The 19,456-nt window shown below is 45.3% G+C and overlaps 1 protein-coding gene across 1 annotated transcript; it reads left to right on the top strand.

Moving 5' to 3' along the window:
* Window positions 1–948: 948 nt before the first annotated feature.
* Window positions 949–13,783, top strand: LOC108927586 (sorting nexin-16-like). Its single transcript, XM_018740999.2, has 8 exons — window positions 949–1,302; window positions 2,876–3,348; window positions 6,017–6,103; window positions 8,387–8,535; window positions 9,242–9,311; window positions 9,449–9,585; window positions 10,179–10,319; window positions 11,320–13,783. Exons 2-8 carry the CDS (start codon window positions 3,004–3,006, stop codon window positions 11,420–11,422), a joined length of 1,032 nt encoding a protein of 343 aa, XP_018596515.1. The 5' UTR covers window positions 949–1,302; window positions 2,876–3,003; the 3' UTR covers window positions 11,423–13,783.
* The last annotated feature ends 5,673 nt before the right edge of the window (window positions 13,784–19,456 follow it).

Raw genomic sequence — 19,456 nt, 5'->3', positions numbered from 1 at the left:
AATCTGACTATTTCTGGTGTATTTTCTTTTATCCATAATGAGGCGCAGAAACACACCCAGGTCGTTTAAAGTGCAGAAATTGGTGCCCAGGTGAAAATCTGCCTGCTTGCAATATATATGATCAGTTTTAATACTGTACTACAGAGGTTCTAAACTAATAAAAAACAGGACATGCTGTATATTTTTTCCACACATAATTTGGGCCTCTGGAGATACAGTGGCTGTTAGGAAGTGGTTATTGGTGACGTCTGGGAAGCATTATAGATATTCACAATTTTTTACTCACCTGAAAATATGTTCATTTTATTGTTGTTGGCCTTTATTTATTTGACCCTTTGGAACAAGACAACTTGTACTGCTAGGTTCAAAGAAAAACTACAAAAATGATACCCGTTAAATGGTAACAATCCCGGATGAACTTGTAATATCGATAAAACAATATTTTATCCTGCATTGTCATCTTCACTATATTTGTTGAGCCTTTTCTTCAAAATAAAATGTAACTGAATGTCAGATACTAAATATAATCAGATGAAATGACCCTGTGATATATTTTGTACATGTATAGTGTGGTGATGATCAAGAATTATTATTATTATTATTATTATTATTATTATTGTGGTTGTTGTTGTTGTGGTTGTGGTTGTTGTTAAAGAATTGTATATTTATAGACTGTATGTCTGGACACAATGAATGGACACAATGAATATATTGTTCCTGCAAACCGGTTTTTGAAGGAACCCGCAGTTTCAGTTTCGCACAAACGGCTGAGAAACGCGCTGTTCTTGTGACTTCGAAGCCCATTTTGTCCCGATCCATCGCTGTGGAGGCTGCGGGTCCGAGCCGCTCGTGGTCACGTGCTCGTCCTCAGAAGCTGGGCGTCACCGCGGCGGGGGTGTGGGGGGGGGGGGGGGGGGGAGGTTAGGATACAGGGATGAGAGACCGGCGGGGAGCGACGGAGAGCAGAGCTGAGCGCGAGCACGAGCAGGAGCGCGAGGCGGAGGCAAAGGAGGCACAAAATTATAACAAGACGAAGACGAAGAGCGCGCGCCGTGAGCGAACCGAACGTCGGGCTCCGGGAAACACATCGATTGTCGCCACTGTCTCGTTCCGCGTGACTGTGTGACGATCGCTCGAGGTGCGGCTCGCGCTCCAGCTGAGCCAGGGCAGAGGGGGGGCTGAAGAAGAAGAATAAAGAGAACAAGTGATCGAGAAGCTTCCCTGACGGCGGCGCGCTGGGGGACAGTGAGCGGCGACAGGAGCACCTCCATCATCCATCACCATGTGCGCAGCAGGAACAAGGTGCGGCCGCAGGGCTCGTTCCCCACCGGCAGGTGTTTCCGTCTCTCTGGGTGGTCGGTCCTGTGCTCTTTGGGTAAAAAGGCCCGTTGGGGGTTTCATTGGCTCTGAATTCTTGTTTACTGACCCCCACCTCTTACAGTAATTAACTGTATATTCTACAAGTCGAATATCATCTATGCTTGGTTTTATTATTATTATTATTATTATTATTATTATTATTATCATTATTATTATTATTGTTATTATTGAGCTCTACCATGTACTTAGTGGTCTTGCTAGTTCTTTGTATCACAGCACACGTGCCAGCGGTCCCTCCATTTATGTGTATTGACTGGTACGTGTAGATGTGTGCACTGTAAGGAAAGGCAGAGGAAATGTTATATTGTAACCCAGCCCGTCCACAGAACCCCCCCCCACCTCCCCAAGCAGAAGCGCTTATAGGTCTGCTCTGCTCAGTAAGGGGACATATGGGGTGGAAGGAGGGCTGTGATGAGCTCATTCTCATCAGCGAGATTGATCTTAATCGGCGATGACACACCGTCTGTCCACCAGGAGAGGAGAGGAGAGGAGAGGAGAGGAGCTGTGCGACAGCTGCTGGTGGAGCATCCTTGGCTTCCAGGAGGTTGTCAGCGAGTTCACTTCCTCCTGGTGTCCAACACTGTTTTTGGCGCTGCTCACACAAATTCATCGAAGTTCCAGTGTGTTAAATGTTCACTGGAAATGTTCACTGCATAGCTGTGTGTATTTATTGAAATTCGGCAGAAACTCCCCTTTGTTTGTTGCTGTGTTTTGGAGACGTAATCCCCTCCCCCATCATGGGACTACCATGATCTTGAAAGAAGCTAAAGAAGGAAATTTCTTGGCACTAATGGTAGCTGCGAGTGTGTGTGACTGTGTGTGTGTGTGTGTGTGTGTGTGTGTGTGTGTGTTCCCTTTCTTGCCATGCATGTATGTATACAGTATATGTATATATAGAGATGTATGTTATGAATGAGAAAGCTTGTGGGCCATAATGATGATGATGATGACATCAACACATGAAAAACCCTCTGAGACACAGAGAAATGATCATTATTACTGATCATTACTGTTATCGGAATAAGAAATAAAGAAAAACAACTGATAAAATGGAAAACTAAATACTGTGAGCTCTAATATCGTGAACGATGTCAGTCGTAGGATATGAGCATCTGATAAGATTATAAACGTATTAATAATAAGACTTTTGCTTCATTGATCGTTTATTTGAAACTTCTGCAATTTTTCAGCTTTTCCGTTCCTTAAGCGAAGGGAAACGTGTTTTTCCTCTGAGTGCAAAACCCTCAAAGGGCTAAAAAAAACACGTCTATTTATAATTGATGGCATCATGCATAATTCATGCCATCATGACCTCGACCAGGACGGCCTCCACAAGTCGCATACACTATTTAGTCATATGCTGAACTTGCTTTCAAGTGTCCGCCATTTAAGGTCGTACAGAAGAACCCGTCAATCTAGCCACACAGCAGGGGGTCGAATCCCCGTGGGACAAGATGTGAGGCATGATGGGTGATTTTTGCTTTCCATTTCACAGCTAGCCTGGAGGGCAGGAAGGAGCCGGCCTTCGCAGGCACGTTTCGACATGGTCGATTCCTTCCTCAGCGCCCGCTCCATGTGTTCGGGGCCACGCTGAGTCGCTGGAGGAGAAAGGGGTTCGATTACATGGCAGCACCTTTTGCACCGGTTCCTACCCCAATGAGGCGCGCCTCGCAGACCACTGGCAGCTTCCGGAACTGGCGGACGGCCTCCCTGGACAGCGTCTCCAGCAGCTCCAGCTCGTCCACGTGGGTGAGCGTTCTCCCCGGGACGCCTAGCAGAGGCCATCCCTGCCTGAGGCCCAGCGCCTCCCTGCCGGGCCGCGCACCAGCCCTACATCCGCATTCCAGCATCCATGTCTCCGGCACCTTGACGGAATATTCCAGCAGCTCACGCCTCAGCTGGGAAGATGGGCCCATCACGCCCACTGTGCTGGGATACGAGGTGATGGAGGAGCGCGCAAAATTCACCGTAAGGCAACCGACCGCCGTTCGTTTTTTTCTCCTCATTTTTTTTGCCAGTAGCAAACGTGCTCCCCTACACACAGCCTTCTGTCCCCTTTTAGCTGAGCTCTGTACGTACACTGATCAGCCAAAACATTAAAATCACTGACAAGTGAAGTGAGTAACATTGATTATCTTATTACGGTGGCATCTGTCAAGGGGTGGGATATATTAGGCAGCAAGTGAACAGTCAGTTCTTGAATTTGATGTGTTGGAAGCAGGAAAAATGGGCAAGTGTAGGGATCTGAGCGACTTTGACAAGAGCCAAATTGTCATGGCTAGACGACTGGGTCAGAGCATCTCCAAAACGGCAGGTCTTGTGGGCTGTTCCCGGTATGCAGTGCTTAGTACCTACCAAGAGTGGTCCAAGGAAGGACAACCGCTGAACCGGCGACAGGGTCATGGGCACCCAAAGCTCATTGATGCAGGTGGCGAGCGAAGGCCAACCCATCTGCTCCGATCCCACAGAAGAGCTACTGTAGCACAAATTGCTGAAAACCTTAATGATGGCCATGATAGAAGGGTGTCAGGCAGACTACTCAGAGTGCCCATGCTGACCCCTGTCCACCGCCAAAAGCTCCTACAATGGGCACATGAGCGTAAGAACTGGACCATGGAGCAGTGGAAGAAGGTGGCCTGGTCTGATGAATCACATTTTCTTTTAGATCACGTGGACGGCCGGGTGCGTGTTAATCGTTTACCTGTGGAAAAGATGGCAACAGGATGCACTATGGGAAGAGCAAGCCGGCAGAGGCAATGGGATGTTCTGGCCAACGTTCTGCTGGGAAACCTTGGGTCTTGGCATTTATGCGGATGTTACTTTGACACGTACCACCCACCTAAAGATTGTTGCAGACCACGTACAGCCCTTCATGGTAACGGTATTTCCTGGTGGCAGCAGCCCTGCCACACTGCAAAAGTTGCTCAGGAATGGTTTGAGGAACATGACAAAGAGTTCAAGGTGTTGACTCGGCCTCCAAATTCCCCAGATCTCAGTCCGATTGAGCATCTGTGGGATGTGCTCGAAAAACAGGTCCGATCCATGGAGGTCCCACCTCGCAACTTACGGGACTTAAAGGATCTGCTGCTAACGTCTTGTTGCCAAATAGCACAGGAGACCTTCAGAGGTCTTGTGGAGTCCATGCCTTGACAGGTCAAAGCTGTTTTGGTGGCACAAGGGGGACTTGTACAATATTAGACAAGTGGTTTCAATGTTTTGGCCGATCGGTGATCTCGCATCCCACTCATTGCGTAAGAACATGCATCTACTTTGCCTTTGCGTGAGAAGCTCAGCCTCGCTGTTTCGCTGACGTGACAATGATTAGCATGCAAGACTTGGTGCAGTAAAGCACGGGACGTTGGCCGTCAACAAGGGCCAGACTCATAAACTAGTTCACCGTGCTGCTGATCCAGCTTTCCCTAAACTTCCTAATCTTCTGAAATGAGCAGCTATGAAAGATCTCAAGATCCCCACGAAACTTCATTGGCATTCCCAGCGTGTTCGTGCTCTCGTTTCAGTTCACTTTTCCCTTGATAAGTGACAACGACCCCCCGCCTCAGCGGCATCTTGGTCCCTCGTCAAAGTGTCTAACAAGTAGCCGGTGGACACTCCAGTATCAAATAGCAGCAGCGAGCAGCAGTGTTTCTTTCTCGGGCAACTGTCCTCATTCGATTTTTATTGATGCCTTAATTCGATTTCCCCCGACATTTAGAAACACACACACTGTCTGAAGCTGCTAGTCCCAAGCAGGGGTCATGGCAAGCTGGAGCCTAACCCAGCAACACAGGGCACAGGGCACAGGGCTGGAGGGGGAGGGGACACACACAGGACAGGACACCAGTCTGTTGCAAGGCACCCCAAGTGGGACTCAAACCCCAGACCCACTAGAGAACAGGCCCTGGCTAAACCCACTGTGCCACCACACCCCCTTACATTGAAAAATGGTTTCCTGAAATACTTTATTCCAGGACCTGTGTTTTACTGATCATTAGGGGCAAAGGGAATTTTATTTACTTATTTTAAACACTTCCAGTCACCACTGGGTTTCTGTACACACAGGCCTTTCTCAGAGTTCATACACCACTGAAAATCAGCCTTCCTTGGGAGGTCGTCTGTGCCAAGTCAGTCTTTCTACATTTAGCTGACACTTCTCTCTAAAGTGACTTACACTGTTCATGTAGTTGCAACTATTTGCCCAGCTGGGTCATTTTACTGGGGTAATTTAGAGTAAGTATCTTGGTCCAGGGCACTACAGCCCAAAGTGGCATGTGAACCTACCACTTCTGGGTGTAAAGGCAACAGCACCAACCACTATACTACCAGCCATCCCTCGTCCTGTTTTTTCTGGATTGCTGCACACTCTTCGGTATCCCGGTTGTTCACCACGAAACACTGTTTGCCTCCTTCTTCTCGAGGTGTTGCAAAAACCATAAGTTATTTCTGACTGTTTGTTATGTCTTATTGGTGGCTTTGAAACTGAAGGTATGAATGACATCAGTACTAAGCAAAAGTCAAACTCTCTGTCCTATGTTGTTTAGCACAGGTGGGACGCTCTCGTGTTTTGTCATACAAGATAATGACCTTTAGCGAAGGAGCCCCGAACATCCGTGAACTAAGTGGGATCTCTCTGCTGCAGGTGTATAAGATCCTGGTGAGGAAGACCCCACAGGAGAGCTGGGTGGTCTTCAGGAGATACACAGACTTCTCCAGGCTGAACGACAAGGTCAGTCAATCTGTGGTGTGTGATTCATGGATTTGTAGCACAGATCTTAAGTTCTAGTCATTTACATGTATGTATCTTTGTCAGCCTCATTATCTCCTTTCCTGATGATAGTCAAACAGCAGGAGCTGAGGCCTCTGAACCACAACAACACGCTTTCTTGGTGTTTTATGCAGACATTAGATTTATCTGACTCTTTTCTCCAAACGGACTTACACTGTTTAGCTACTTATAATTGTTTACCCATTTATACAGTTGGGTAATTTTACTAGAGCAATTTGGAGTAAGTGCCTTGCTTAAGGGGACTGCAGATAGAGGTGGGATTTGAACCTGTGACCTTTGGCACAAAAAGCAGGAGCGCTAACCACTAGGATACCAGCTGTCCTGTCCAGTGTAGCTTATATTCTATGCCTCAGGGTTTCAAAAGCTTTACCATTCCAGGACTTTAAATCTGCTTGGCCGAAGGTCACAAGTTCAGCACAGTAAGTGTCGCGCTACATGACTTCCGCAGTTTTATCTTGAGACCCTATTCTTACTCTCATGAGCAAAGGACCAAGCTGCCCACAGATCAAATTGGGAAATAGAGTGACACTGAAGAAACAAGCAGTGAGCGTCGCTTATTTAATCGTAAGAATCTCTGTTCTGTGCAGTCCTTGGGCAAAACATCACCTGATAAAAAAATACCAGTCATGAGTATAGACACGCGTCGCTTAACGGGGATGCATTCTGAGAAATGCATCGTTAGGCCATTTTTGTCTTTGTGCAAACATCATGGAGTGTACTTATACATACCTAAATGGTATAGCCTCATACAGTGTACTTATACACACCTAGATGGTATAGCCTCGATGCGGTCAAGAGATGCGGTAAACACGAGATTTATGATGCTGCTGCTGGGGTAACACAGCATACTCCTTTACAGTAAACTTTTTTTAGAAGTAGAAAGAGTACACTGTAAAATAACAATAAAAAATACAGTATACGAAATACAAAAAGCAGTAAAAGGTGTTAATTATCATCACCAAGTATTATGTATTGTACATAATTTTATGTGCTGTACTTTTATACGACTGGCAGCGCAGTAGGTTTGTTTACAGCAGCACCACCACGAACATGTGAGGAACATGATGCACTACGACGTCACTAGTCGATAAGAATTTTTCAGCTCCATTATAATGTTATGGGACCACCGTCTCATATATGTGCTCAGTCGTTAAGCCAAACGTTGTTAAGCGGCGCATGACTGTAGATGTGATTCAGCCCGTGAAGAAGGCTTTGGTTTCTTCATTGTTTGGAAGCCCAGATGCCTTAACAGCGAAAAAATTTGTGGCAGCAAATGAAGTCAAATTTTTCATATTTGAAGTCATTCTCTTGCCTCTAAATGGGTATGTTTAAAATCTGTTTTTTCCCTCTTTCCTACGCATGCAGTGCCCAAAAGGCATTATACTAGGGTGAGATTTTGGTCCGGTTTTGTCTTCCCCAGTCACCGACACCCTCAGCACCAACAGGAAGCAACCAGAGCGATATATATCCCCAGCTGAGCGACGCTGCTCATCACAGTGTCCAAGTGTTCTTTCCCATTGACATGAGAACTATCCTAACTGGCATTGTTTGGATATTGAAAGCACAAAAACTATGCAATGTCCCTATGCACATCATTTCAAACATTAGAGAAGTGAACTGAAACATTAATTTATGGTTACAAAAAAACCAACTCTATAAATGGTGGTGATAAATGAATGTACAGGAGAGATGATACTAAATGTCTTTTTCGGTGACTTGAGGAAGTGATTTTTACTGGGGGCTAAATGCTCACGGGAACCCTTTCAGGGACTCTGTGTGTCTGAATGTGTGACTTGTTTCCCTCATTCAATCTTTCCGTCCACTTCATCGAATCCTCAGAAACAGCCCGTTTAATAGTCATCACAAGTGTGTTCTAGTCCCATGTCTGTGCCAGAGACAGGCAAGGTGACCAAAGTCGATGAATTTAAGGAGGCCAGAAATAGGAATCCTCATTCAGGCTGATAAAATGTTAAAGTAATAAAAGGTAAACGGGACCGTGCGATTCATAATAATGCAAATCCTCTGAAAAAATCACATGAAAGCACACTTTTCCGCTGATGGGTATTATGTGCCTATAGATCTCGGGCATTATCGAGCCCATGCGGCGGTTACGCATGGTACTCGGAGCAATGAAGCGCAACAGACTTTTCCTGAGTGACTCCGTGTTGATGTTTGACGGGTTCTCATGCCATTCTCTCTGCCTGCACCCGCGGACGACCCCAGCTGAGGGAAATGTTTCCAGGATTCCGCCTCTCCCTGCCACCCAAGCGCTGGTTCAAGAACAACTACAACCTGGGCTTCCTGGAAGATCGGCAGCTGGGCCTTCAGACGTTCCTGCGGAACCTGGTGGCACACAAGGACGTGGCCAACTGGTGCGTGTTGCTGAAGCCCCTCTTTGCTCAGTAGACACCTTTACCCGCTCAGTCCTTGAATTCCTCAAGATTAAATTAAATCCTTCAATTCGTAAACAATCTTATTAGCTCTGTGTCAAATCCCGGAGACTTTGTAGCAGTGTTTCTTTGTTTCCGTCTCAGTGATTGAGCTGCTCTGTGGAGAGGAGGGCAGAGAACCGTAACTTGGGCTGTCTCTCCCATTATCCCATGTGTTCACGCACGTCATTATAGCCACGTGGAGCAGATGTCCTCCAAAGCTTATCATAAGGACCCTAGAAGAGAGCCAAGCCCCCTTCCCCCAACAGTCACCCAGTCTCCTTGAGTCCTCGATGGTCCCCACTTGCCCAATGGATCACATTTCTCAATTACCGTAGTTAGATGCTCAGTCCAGGTCGCCATAAATCAACCCGTCTCTCCCATGGTCCAACGTCAATGTCATACTTTGTGCTGCCCAAGGACTGACTGGTACCCTGGCGACTGAGTAGGTTCCACAGCAGACCTCTGTTCTTTCCACTGTCTTTCTTTGAGCTTCCTGAAGAACTGTAAGACATAAGGATTTAGATGTGATGTTGCGTATGATTTCTTATTCTTGGAAGGGTATCGTTGCGTAAAGAGAATTCAGAGCGGCCTTCCTGCAGTGTTTTACTAACGATCCACATGTATGTGTGTGTGAATGCATTCTCAGCTTGCCGGTCAGGGACTTCCTGTGCCTGGATGACCCACCAGGCCCCTTTGACAGCCTGGAGGAGAGCAGGGTAAGGACCCCCCACCTCCTACTCCCATGACACCAGCTGGAATGTCCAAGGCAACGAGTGATGTATTTCCATCTCTTCCTTCCTCGTACCCCTTTTCTCCGTCCCCCACGGCACCCAATTTGCACTTTGCGGCTCAGGCTTTCTGTGAAACCCTCGAGGAGAGCAACTATCGGCTCCAGAAAGAGCTGCAGGAGAAGCAGCGGGAAATCAACACCCTGAGGAAGATGCTGGAGGAGCAGCAACAGCACATCGATGTGCTGGAGAGGAGAATCCAGTAATGTTCCTTTCGTTTTTATATACGCCTCAGTTCTTTCTGGGGGGGTTACAACTTTTGACAGCGATGCACCATTGGGAAAAGTGAGCTCTCTCTCATACTAGATGTAGTCTGAGGTTTTTTATGCGATTCTGCCGGTCTGGGTTGGATCACTTGTGTCATCTGTGCGGTTCGGACTTGTGTGCAGTCCTACAGAATTGGGACCAGAGCTGGATCAGAAGTCTCTTTCAAACTCAATTTTTTTCATAGTTCATAAAAGCCATAAAAGGACAGACATCCATCCATTTATTTACTTTAGGTTATATGAAAATCTTAGATAATGCCATAGTAAATTAAAAATACCCTTTAGCACCCATGCCTCTATTCATTATTAGTAACTTTTTGTTCAGTGTAATGTTCAGGGGGTCTGGATCATATCATGAGAGCATGAGGTTTGAGAAAAGGTGCACTCTGGATAACCCTAACCCTAACCGCCGTCACAGCGTGACACTTTATATTAATTGGGGGAGCATAGTGGAGCAACGAGTGCTGCTACATGGTCACCACTGAAATATGTGTGCGTGTGTGTGTGTGTGCGTGTGTGTGGCGCACAGTGTGGAATCCCTGACCCCGGAGAGTCCCTGCCAGCTGTCTGCCCAGGGCAGCGAAAGCAGCGTTGATGTTGACGTGGACGTGGATGTGGACGCAGAGTGTTCGGCAGCAGAGGCCGACCGGGAGATAACGGAAGACAAAAGGTGACGTGTCACTGTGCGCCCCGTGTTCGGTCCCTCTCTTACTTCAGCACACACCCCAGGGAAGCGTTCACAAAGGCTGATACACATAGACACAGAAACTAGAGGTGGTGGGAGGGACAGCTGGTAGATGCACGGTTAGACCTGCTGCCCTTGGGCCAGAAGGTTGCAGGTTCAAATCCCATCTATGGCTGTAATACCCTTGAGCAAGGTACCTTCCCCAAGTAACTCTGGTAAGAAATGACCCAGCTGTATAAATAAGTAGATAGTTATAAGTCCCTTTGGAGAAATGTGCCAGATAAGTGTAGGTGCTCTATTAATCCTGGAGGGGAACTGCAGGGGGCTCGAAGAGCAAATGTAAAACAATGTTTAAAAAAAACACACATGTAGTGACAGCAGATACAACAGGTGGAGACAGAAGGGACACCAGAGTGACAGAGCAATAAATTAAAAAAAAGAACAGGGTTAGTAACACAGATACTGTAAGTAAAACAAGAATTACTCTCAGCTCAGTACCAATAAAAGTGGATTGAGGTAAATTTCACTGTATTACCATTGTAGAATTACCTTCTAGGATCATTTCCTTATTGAATCGGTATTAACACTTGGATGAAGATCCTTGGCTAGATTTCCATGCCAATTTTTTGGGAGAAATATTATTAAGGGCCACAAGTGGTCGGGCTTCGGGGGTTGGTGCGCCTTCGATTTTTATTACATTATAGTAAAAACGAAGTACAGAATCCCTGTTCCACCCAGTCTGCACATGCAGGAAGCCCGTAGATCCCCTCTAACAAGTTCGCTTAACTTCATTTCACCAGCATCCAGGAGATTTTGCCAGCAGAAGAGAAATCCCAGGTGGAATGTGTTGTGTGTGGGGAGGTGGGGGTACAGAATAAACACTATGTACCCCAGCTACGCTGTCCCATACAGACTCTCCCAGGAAAGTCCCCACTGCAGTGTCTGCAAGGTGACACGTGTCCCTCCCTCTGCCTCTTCTCCATAGCCGTAGCGTAAAGTCCTCGAGACGTTCGTCCTGTTGGTGCGGACCAGACATCGCCAACTCCCCGCCCGTCATCCCTTTGTCGCTCGTCCGACAGGAGCAATGACCGCAACCTCAACGTGCATCACGGATCCTGCGCTCTCCCTCTTCCTCGTCAACCCGGGACAGGAGAGTGGCAACCAGGGGCCCCAGCGACCGCTGCTTCAGTGGAGGTAGCAGGTTCTCTTCACCTTGACCCTCCATGTGAAGGGGGGGGCGCAGCTCTCCTGATCCCTGCCTTTCCCTGAAGCTTCTACGAGTCGTTCCTTCGATCACGTGAGGAAACATCCTGGAGAAACAAACCGTGGCACCAGGCGCCACCCCGACACCAGCCTGGAAAAACGATTTCCCCGTGAAAAGTTTCTCGAGGCCACGTCCGTCACCGAACCCGTGAAACACCAAGTAAGCGCGAGACACAAATAACGTTTTCCGGCGGCAGTGTTGGTGGAGGGAAGGTTCATCTTGAGTGAACACTGGATTTATTCCTACGTGGGGAAAGTTCCGCGAAGGTCAACGGCCCCGTTTTCTCCATGATACACGTCGGCAGTGTCTTTTTTGAAGCTCCTTGAAATGTCCATCTGAAATGTCCCATTTCCTCCCCAAGTGACATTATTTTAAAGAGCAATGAAATTATACATCTTAATACACTCAATAAATGCTCGTACCCAGAGTGACCCTAGCAGACACCAGCAGAGCAAGAACGTCCGAGACGCCGGATGCAGCAGGTTCTCCTCGGCACTCGTCCTCCTGCTCAGTCCGTTTCGACTGAAGCCTTCGTTAACGTTGCATCTCAATCGAAACGACACCTCGGACTCATGCAAGCTTTGGAAACGCTCACAGTGTTTTATAGCCAATTAGTTCCTTTCGACGTCACCCGCGCTTGCAGCCTGTCGAGGATTAAACGTTAAAGTGACCCTTGGCCTGCACAACGTGCGGAAGGTAGAATTTTCCGGAGCTCGAACAGGTGGAAGGAGATCTTCCTCAAGCTGCGTAGACTGCAGGCGCTGTCGTGGCGCAGTGTGCGTGTGCAGGCAGCGCGGTTCACTTGTACCTAATTTATACCGTGCTTCTCTTTTTTTTTTAATTTTGTACGGAAACTGCTAAATCTAATCTGACCCCTCAGAGCGAAAGTTCCTTCTCATGGCTTAAAAAAAAGAAAAAGCGGCGAAAACCGAAACTGAAATGTACGTGCGAACAAATACGTGCGTCTTTCTGACACTCCGTAGATCTGTTAGAAATAAGTTATACAAATATAACACAAGTCTCTAACAACGTCAGTAAATGACAGTAGGGCACTTTGCGCACATGAGAAGAGTGTAGTCATATAGGAAAGGGCTTTGCTTATGGTAATGGGGTTCCGCAGAGTCGTCCCCCCCCACACACACATACACACCCTACACAGCACACTGCTGGCCTTACAAAATGAAGAGTGAGCACGTGTGAATGCCATCCTGGGGGTCTCATGATTTCTTAGGTCCTTTGGGGGGGCATTTAAGCTCATTTACTTGGTCTTTTTGTTTTTCATGCTTTCTCTCCATTTTCAGATTCCCCTCCATTTTTGCTTGCGACTAATGCATATTGAAAACGGTTTACTTTATACTATATATTGTACACTTAATACACCCTATACTGTATATTGTACACTGTATGCTGTTTACTCTATACTGTATGCTGATTACTGTACATGGTATACGGAATACTGTGTACTGTACACTGTATGCTATATGCTCTATTGTTGAAACTGCAACTGTCCTCCAAGGGGGTAAAAATATGTTCCACATTCTCGGGCCTTTAAAAATCGCCATCTGTCAGCCCGGTGTAGGCAAAAATACCATCAGTAATGGTGTCTGGTTCTTGACTCCTTTTGGAAAGATGGTAAAAAACACTCACAGGTGTGTGTGTGTCATGGGGAACGAGGACACAGGGTATTGCATTGACCCAGTCCCTGTGGCAGACTTGATGAGGACATTGCAAAAAGCCATATTTGATACAGTGGTGGCCCTATGCGCAATGTGTGTGTGTGTGAGTGTGTGTGTGCTGCTCCATTAACTCTGCACGTGCTACCACTGCAGTCCAAGTTAAATTCCGCGTCGGCAGCGGCTGCATCTCTAAAAGCCCGTTGAAAAGGGCTGAGAGGTGTTGCGGAAGCGCTGAGCCGCGTCACATGATGCACTTTAAATCCCACAGGGAGCCTCTAATGTGCAGGGAGTGCCTGTTTACCACACCAGACCTTTGTGTTAACTGCCTGTTACACTCCATGCTGACCCCCCGCCCGCGTTTCAAAGTGCCTTTCTGGTCTCTGCTTTGCTGAATTTAAATGCTTCTGCCATCATTTTTTTGTGATCCTTTCCGATTTTAAACATCTGCACTGGAGCCTCTGTGATTTACTGTTCAATCCTGTATCTACACGTATGAAATGATTAAATAGGGCGAGAAAAGCGACTGGAGCCATTTCTTGTGTACTTGTGTGGTGTTCAGCTTTCCTCCTGCGTCCGAAGGACTTGTGGCAACATAGAGGTGTAGTCCGGGCCCATGTGAACACGCACGCACAACACAGGAATTGTACACAAGACAAAAGTGACCGCAAATGTCCCAGCTGTACATATACCATTTCAGAACAATTCTGAAACACACACACACAGATTTTCTGAACCGCTTGTCCCATACAGGGTCACGGGGAACCGGAGCCCACCCGGTAACGCAGGGCGTAAGGCCGGAGGGGGTGGGGACGCACCCAGGACGGGACGCCAGTCCGTCGCAAGGCACCCCAAGCGGGACTCGAACCCCAGACCCACTGGAGAGCAGAACCCGGTCCAACCCCCTGTGCCACCGCCCCCCCCTCAATTCTGAAACAACATTTGCTATTTTTTAAGAACCTTAAAATGTCCATTTGAAATGTCCCATTTCCTCCCCAAGTAACATCATTTTGAACAACAATGAAAACATTTCTCTTCACACTATAAAAGCTCATACCCGGTGTGACCTTAATCGTCCACAGAGCAGATCTGCTAAACAACTGAATAATAAACAATGAAATCCATTTAAATGCATGAGCAGCCAGCAGGGGGTAAAGTTCCCTCGAGGATCTCTAATCTGGAACGCAGCGCTGGGGGTGATTTCGATCCTGCGCACAAACGCACGCGCTGTGTCGGCCCACAACGACCCACGGATGTGACACCTGTCGTCAAGAATGGATCAGTCATAATTAATAATACTCCCCAGCACCTTGTCACACATCCACACTCTGTAGCCACATACCCAGAGTAGCGGCAGCTCAACTGATGGGAATTTCTGTGTGTGGAGGTGGGGGGTTGGAGGGTGGCGGGCTTGGAACAAACCTTCCACAAGGAGGCGACACAAGAAAATTTAAGTATTATACTGTCAAACTGAAAGGAACAAGCTGGCATGCATATTAACACACACACACACACACACACACACACACACAGATTTTAAGTTACTGCAACAGAAGGTGAGAGTCAAACCTTAGCCTTTCAAATCCTAAGGTAGGGGCTCAAACCCCTGTGCTACCAGGGTAACCCCATTCCTCTTGCCACATTTATTCAGACAAGACAGCTCACAATAATTTGATATAGAAAAGAATAGGATGCAATTTATTGCAACATTGCTGGTTGAAAGTTTGGACTATTATGGAATGACAGGATATGATGGAATACAGAATTATAAAACGGAAAACAAGAGGACAACCTGAGGTTTGCATGGTGGTATCAAGTGTAAATGGAAATAAGATACGGAGGAGCGCGTATAGATCCTGTTTCTTAACTGAAAAGGATAATTTATTCTTAAATAATCCACATTTATTTCTTATTTGTTGAGGTGTTCGGTTGTTCGCCGAGCTTGGTATTTAGGTTGCAAACGTTTTATCTCCAATGCGCAAACTGATGTCACCTCGACTGGAGATGGAATGTTTGCAACCTAGATACCAAACTTGGCAAACAACCGAACACCTCAACCATCAACCCGAGCTACGAAGACCACCGATATTCTCTATGAGCTTCATTTCTTATTTGTTCAAGTCGCACCTGAAGCAGAGTTGCAGTACTTTTACTTGTAGTCTTTATAGAACAGACTAGAATGTTCTCCCAGGTATTAGCACTTAGAATTCGTGCTCGTGTGAGCCGAGAAAGAAATTCCTGTGTCCTTCAAGAATGAAGAGGTGATGGACAAGGTGGCAGAGCCAAGTGGCTTCTTTTTTTCCACTTGGCTTTTATTGTGGGACTCTCTGTCTTTATTTGTCAGGACATTCCTGGGAAATTATAGTGTGAGTACAGACTCCACATGTCATTTCAGGTTAATACCACCACGAATTAAACATCGTTTTTTAGCAAGCAAGGTGCTTACCCTAAAAAATTGCTCCAGTAAAATTATCCAGCTGTGTAAACGATAAGCACATTTATCTGATTTGTTTTGTTGTTGCCAGCGAATGGCAGGTCTGCTCATGTAGCTCGTGGGTCCCAAAAAGTCCGAAATAGAGTGTCGTTCCCTCCCTGAACACAGGTCTGACTTTCCGTAATGCTGAAATTTCAATGTTCAATTCTTGTTCGCTTTAGTGTGCTTTTTTGGCGCAACAATCTGTATACACGTGTGAAGCCAGAGCTTTAGTAGAACAATTTTATTTACAATATTTCATAAAGTAATAATAAATAATTAAGTTGGAAATAAATTAGTACAGCAGAAAAAAATGAAGCTGAACAAATTAATACCTGAAATGGTATCGACAACAACAAATAAGTGTGATTGTTACGATATATTTCATATAATGTCCAGAGGTCCCAGCTCAAAGGGTTTTCACCTCTGCTACATACCGAGGAACAGAGAAGTAGCGGCATCAGTGCTCACAGTCGCCCACAAATGTCTCTGAAATTCATTTTGATTTCACTAAAATCACTACATTTACATTGTTGTTTAGACTTAAAAGCTCAGGTGCCTTCTGTTACTGCTCATTGTTACAGAGACATTTGGGTGCTGAACACATCACTACGTACAAATTCGTTAATATGAAACGATGGCACTTGGCTGAAGACAAATCCCTGGAAATGTCCTGTGGATTTCTGCCAGACAAATAATTATTATGAATTATATTTATTAGAATTAAGTAGAACTACCACTAGAATTACTACTAGCAGTACTAAAGTTTTGTTGTAAAGATTATATAATTAGAATAATTATTAGAATTACAATTATAACGCTGTACCTCATGTAAGCAGAATTATCGAGCAACACATGATGTTCATGACGATCACGTAACACTCCCCCCGGCCATCTCGTTTCCCTCTCCCTTCAGTTTATTTCTCCAATTACAATAGCCACTGCCAAAGTCCACATATACTTTATATGACTGTATCATATTTTACACAACTAATGATTTACATTTCTTTAGAGCAACGCATATCTATGAGATGTACGTCGCTTTGGAGAAAAGCGTCTGCTAAATGAATACACGTAAGTGTAAATGATTATATTTTGCAGGTGTCTACAAAAAAGGTGCTTGCTGAAGATGAATGTTTTCAACACTACAGGTGAGTTGACAAAACTATTTTTGGAGCAACATTTTTTAAAAATCGAGAGTGGTATAAATTAGAAACTGGTGGTCGAAGGTGATTTACACGACTTTGGCATGAACTGAACTCTTGAGTCTGGAATCTTTTAAGAATGGCGAATGAAAATTTTTGACAGGTGGGAAGCTTTTATCTGATGGTAATGTCCTCAGAGAGGAACGCTGAAGTATTATAGGGTGGCCTTTTTTCTTCAGAAGCGCACATATCTGACACATGCATTGAATCAGCGGTGGAGACAGAGCCTCAGATAAATCTTCTGTAAATTCAGCTTTTCAGCTTTCACTATGAATTTTCCCTTTGCGTTCCATGTTTGAAGTGATGAAAGATCAGGTGGACTAGTTTACCATTTCACACTAAAGTCAGAAGGGACTAAATCTGGAAAAATTCTTTTTTTTTTTCTTTTTCAATTGGAAGCTAAACCCAAAGCTGACAGTTATGAGGGGTATGAACAGCAGTAAAGTCATAAAATATATGTTCCTCTATTGAATTTATCACTGTAAGATCAAGGAGAGCTGGTAACATAGTGCTTATTGTTGCTGTTTTACACTCAAATTTACCCTGTTGCTGTAGTACCCTAGGTCAAGGTGCTTACTCTCAATTTGCTTTATTAAAAATCATTCACTAATAGAATTGAGCAGATAATTGCAACTTGCTTTGGAGAAAAGTGCAACTGAATGTGGTAATAGTAGTAAAACGATGATCCAGGAGTCAATTTCACTGACTTCATTTTCTCCAATAGCCAGTTCAGGGAGGTTTCTTCTTCCAGTTTTCCACCATACGTAATGAATGGCTGCCTGAGAACAGAAGACAAATAAGGAATAAATGTGCAGAGTCATATTCCTACCTCTATATCATCTATTTTAGTTGAGGCAAGAGCAGTGGAGGAAATATGGGTACAGTGGCTTCAGAAAGTTTTCAGACCCTTCCACCTTTACCACACTTTGTTGTTCTGTACTCTTATTTCAGAATGCATTCAACTGATTCTTTTCACCATCAGCTGACACAGAGGACCTCATAATGACAAGGTGAAAACACATTTTTAGAATTGTGTGCATGTTTACTAAAATCATGAAGTTGAAAATTCATTTATATAATTATCTGATGCTCCAAATTGAGCTCTGATGCATCCTATGTCTGTTGAGCTTTGAATTGTCTTTAGAACTTGACTGTAGTTCGTGTGTGACGAATGTAGAATAATTTAGAAAGGCACAGACCTGTCCTTCTAGGGCCGCACACTTCACAGTACATGGTACAGAGTAAAAACCAAGCCATGAAGTCCAAGAAACGCTCTATAGATATGTGTGTGAATGTATGTATCTGAAAAAGTGTATGAAAAATTTGCTATGCATTCAAGTTACTCAAGCAGCATAGTGGCCTCCATCATTGTCAAAAGAAAGAATTTTGGAACATCGAGATTCTTCCTAGAGCAGTTCGTCCAGTCATGTTGGGTGTTCAAGTGAGAAGGACCTTAGTTGGGGTTTGACCAAGAACCCAGTGGCCACTCTAAGAAAGCTTCAGAATTCCTGTGTACGGGTGGGAGAATCTGCCAGAAGAACAACCATCTCTCCATCAGTCAGGTCTCTGTGGTAGAGTAACTAGACAGAAGGCACTCCTGAGTAATAGGTATATGACAGCTAGCCTGGAACTTGCCAAGCGGCTCTTAAAGGACTCTAAGAGTGTGAGGAAAAATATTCTCTGGTCTGCTCAGACAAAAGCAGTGCTCTTTGACCTGAATGCCAAACACCACGCCTGGCAAAAACCAGGTGCTGCTCATCATCCCTTTCATCCCTGCGGTTAAGCATGGTGGTGGAAGCATCATGCTGGGGTGATATTTCGCAGAGGCAGGGACTGAGGGACTGCTCAGGATTAAAGGAATGATGAATGCAGCGAAAAAAAAGAGAAGTCCTTGAAGAAAACCAGTTGTAGAGCACACAAACCTTCATCTTTCAACGTAACAACGATCAAGAGCACGCAGCCAAGACCATGCTACAGTGGCTTCGGAACAAGTGTCCAAATGTCCTTCTGTGGCCCAGTGAAAGTCCAGACTTGAACCTCAAAGAAAATTTGCAGCCAGGCGTAAAGACTGCGGGTCACCACTACAACTCATTTAATCTGGAAGATCTTGAGCGGATCAATAAGGAAGAATGAGAAAAAGTACCTAAAATCCATGCATACAAAACCTGTAAAAGAGTCAGAGCTGTAAATTGCTGCTAAAGGTGATCCTACAAATTACTAAAGGGTTTTGAATACTTGTGCAGATGGGAGATTTCAGTTTTTTATTTTTCATATATTTGCAAAAATTCTGAAAATGTGTTTTCGCTTTACCATTGTGTCATAACTGGTGGCAAATAATCAATTCAACCAATTCTGAGATAAGTCCATAACACAACAAAGTGAGGAAAAAGTGCAAGGGTACTTTCTGAAGACACTCACCAAAACACAAGTGGATTGACTGCTAGGGGGTTCCGACATGGTCTCACCCAAAGAATGACAAATAAAAACACGTCTGTAGTCTCTCATGA

Source organism: Scleropages formosus, chromosome 19 (assembly GCF_900964775.1).
Source record: "Scleropages formosus chromosome 19, fSclFor1.1, whole genome shotgun sequence".
NCBI classification, from domain to species: domain Eukaryota; kingdom Metazoa; phylum Chordata; class Actinopteri; order Osteoglossiformes; family Osteoglossidae; genus Scleropages; species Scleropages formosus.
The sequence above is the reverse complement of the archived record's forward strand: the minus strand, read 5'-3'. Positions and strand labels throughout refer to the sequence as shown.

Coding starts and splice junctions, on each gene's coding strand:
- LOC108927586 (XM_018740999.2), top strand. CDS start 3,004: ATGGCAGCACCTTTTGCACCGGTTCCTACCCCAATGAGGCGCGCCTCG. Junction 9,586..10,178: donor GTGCTGGAGAGGAGAATCCA/GTAATGTTCCTT, acceptor TGTGGCGCACAG/TGTGGAATCCCTGACCCCGG. Junction 10,320..11,319: donor GAGATAACGGAAGACAAAAG/GTGACGTGTCAC, acceptor TCTTCTCCATAG/CCGTAGCGTAAAGTCCTCGA.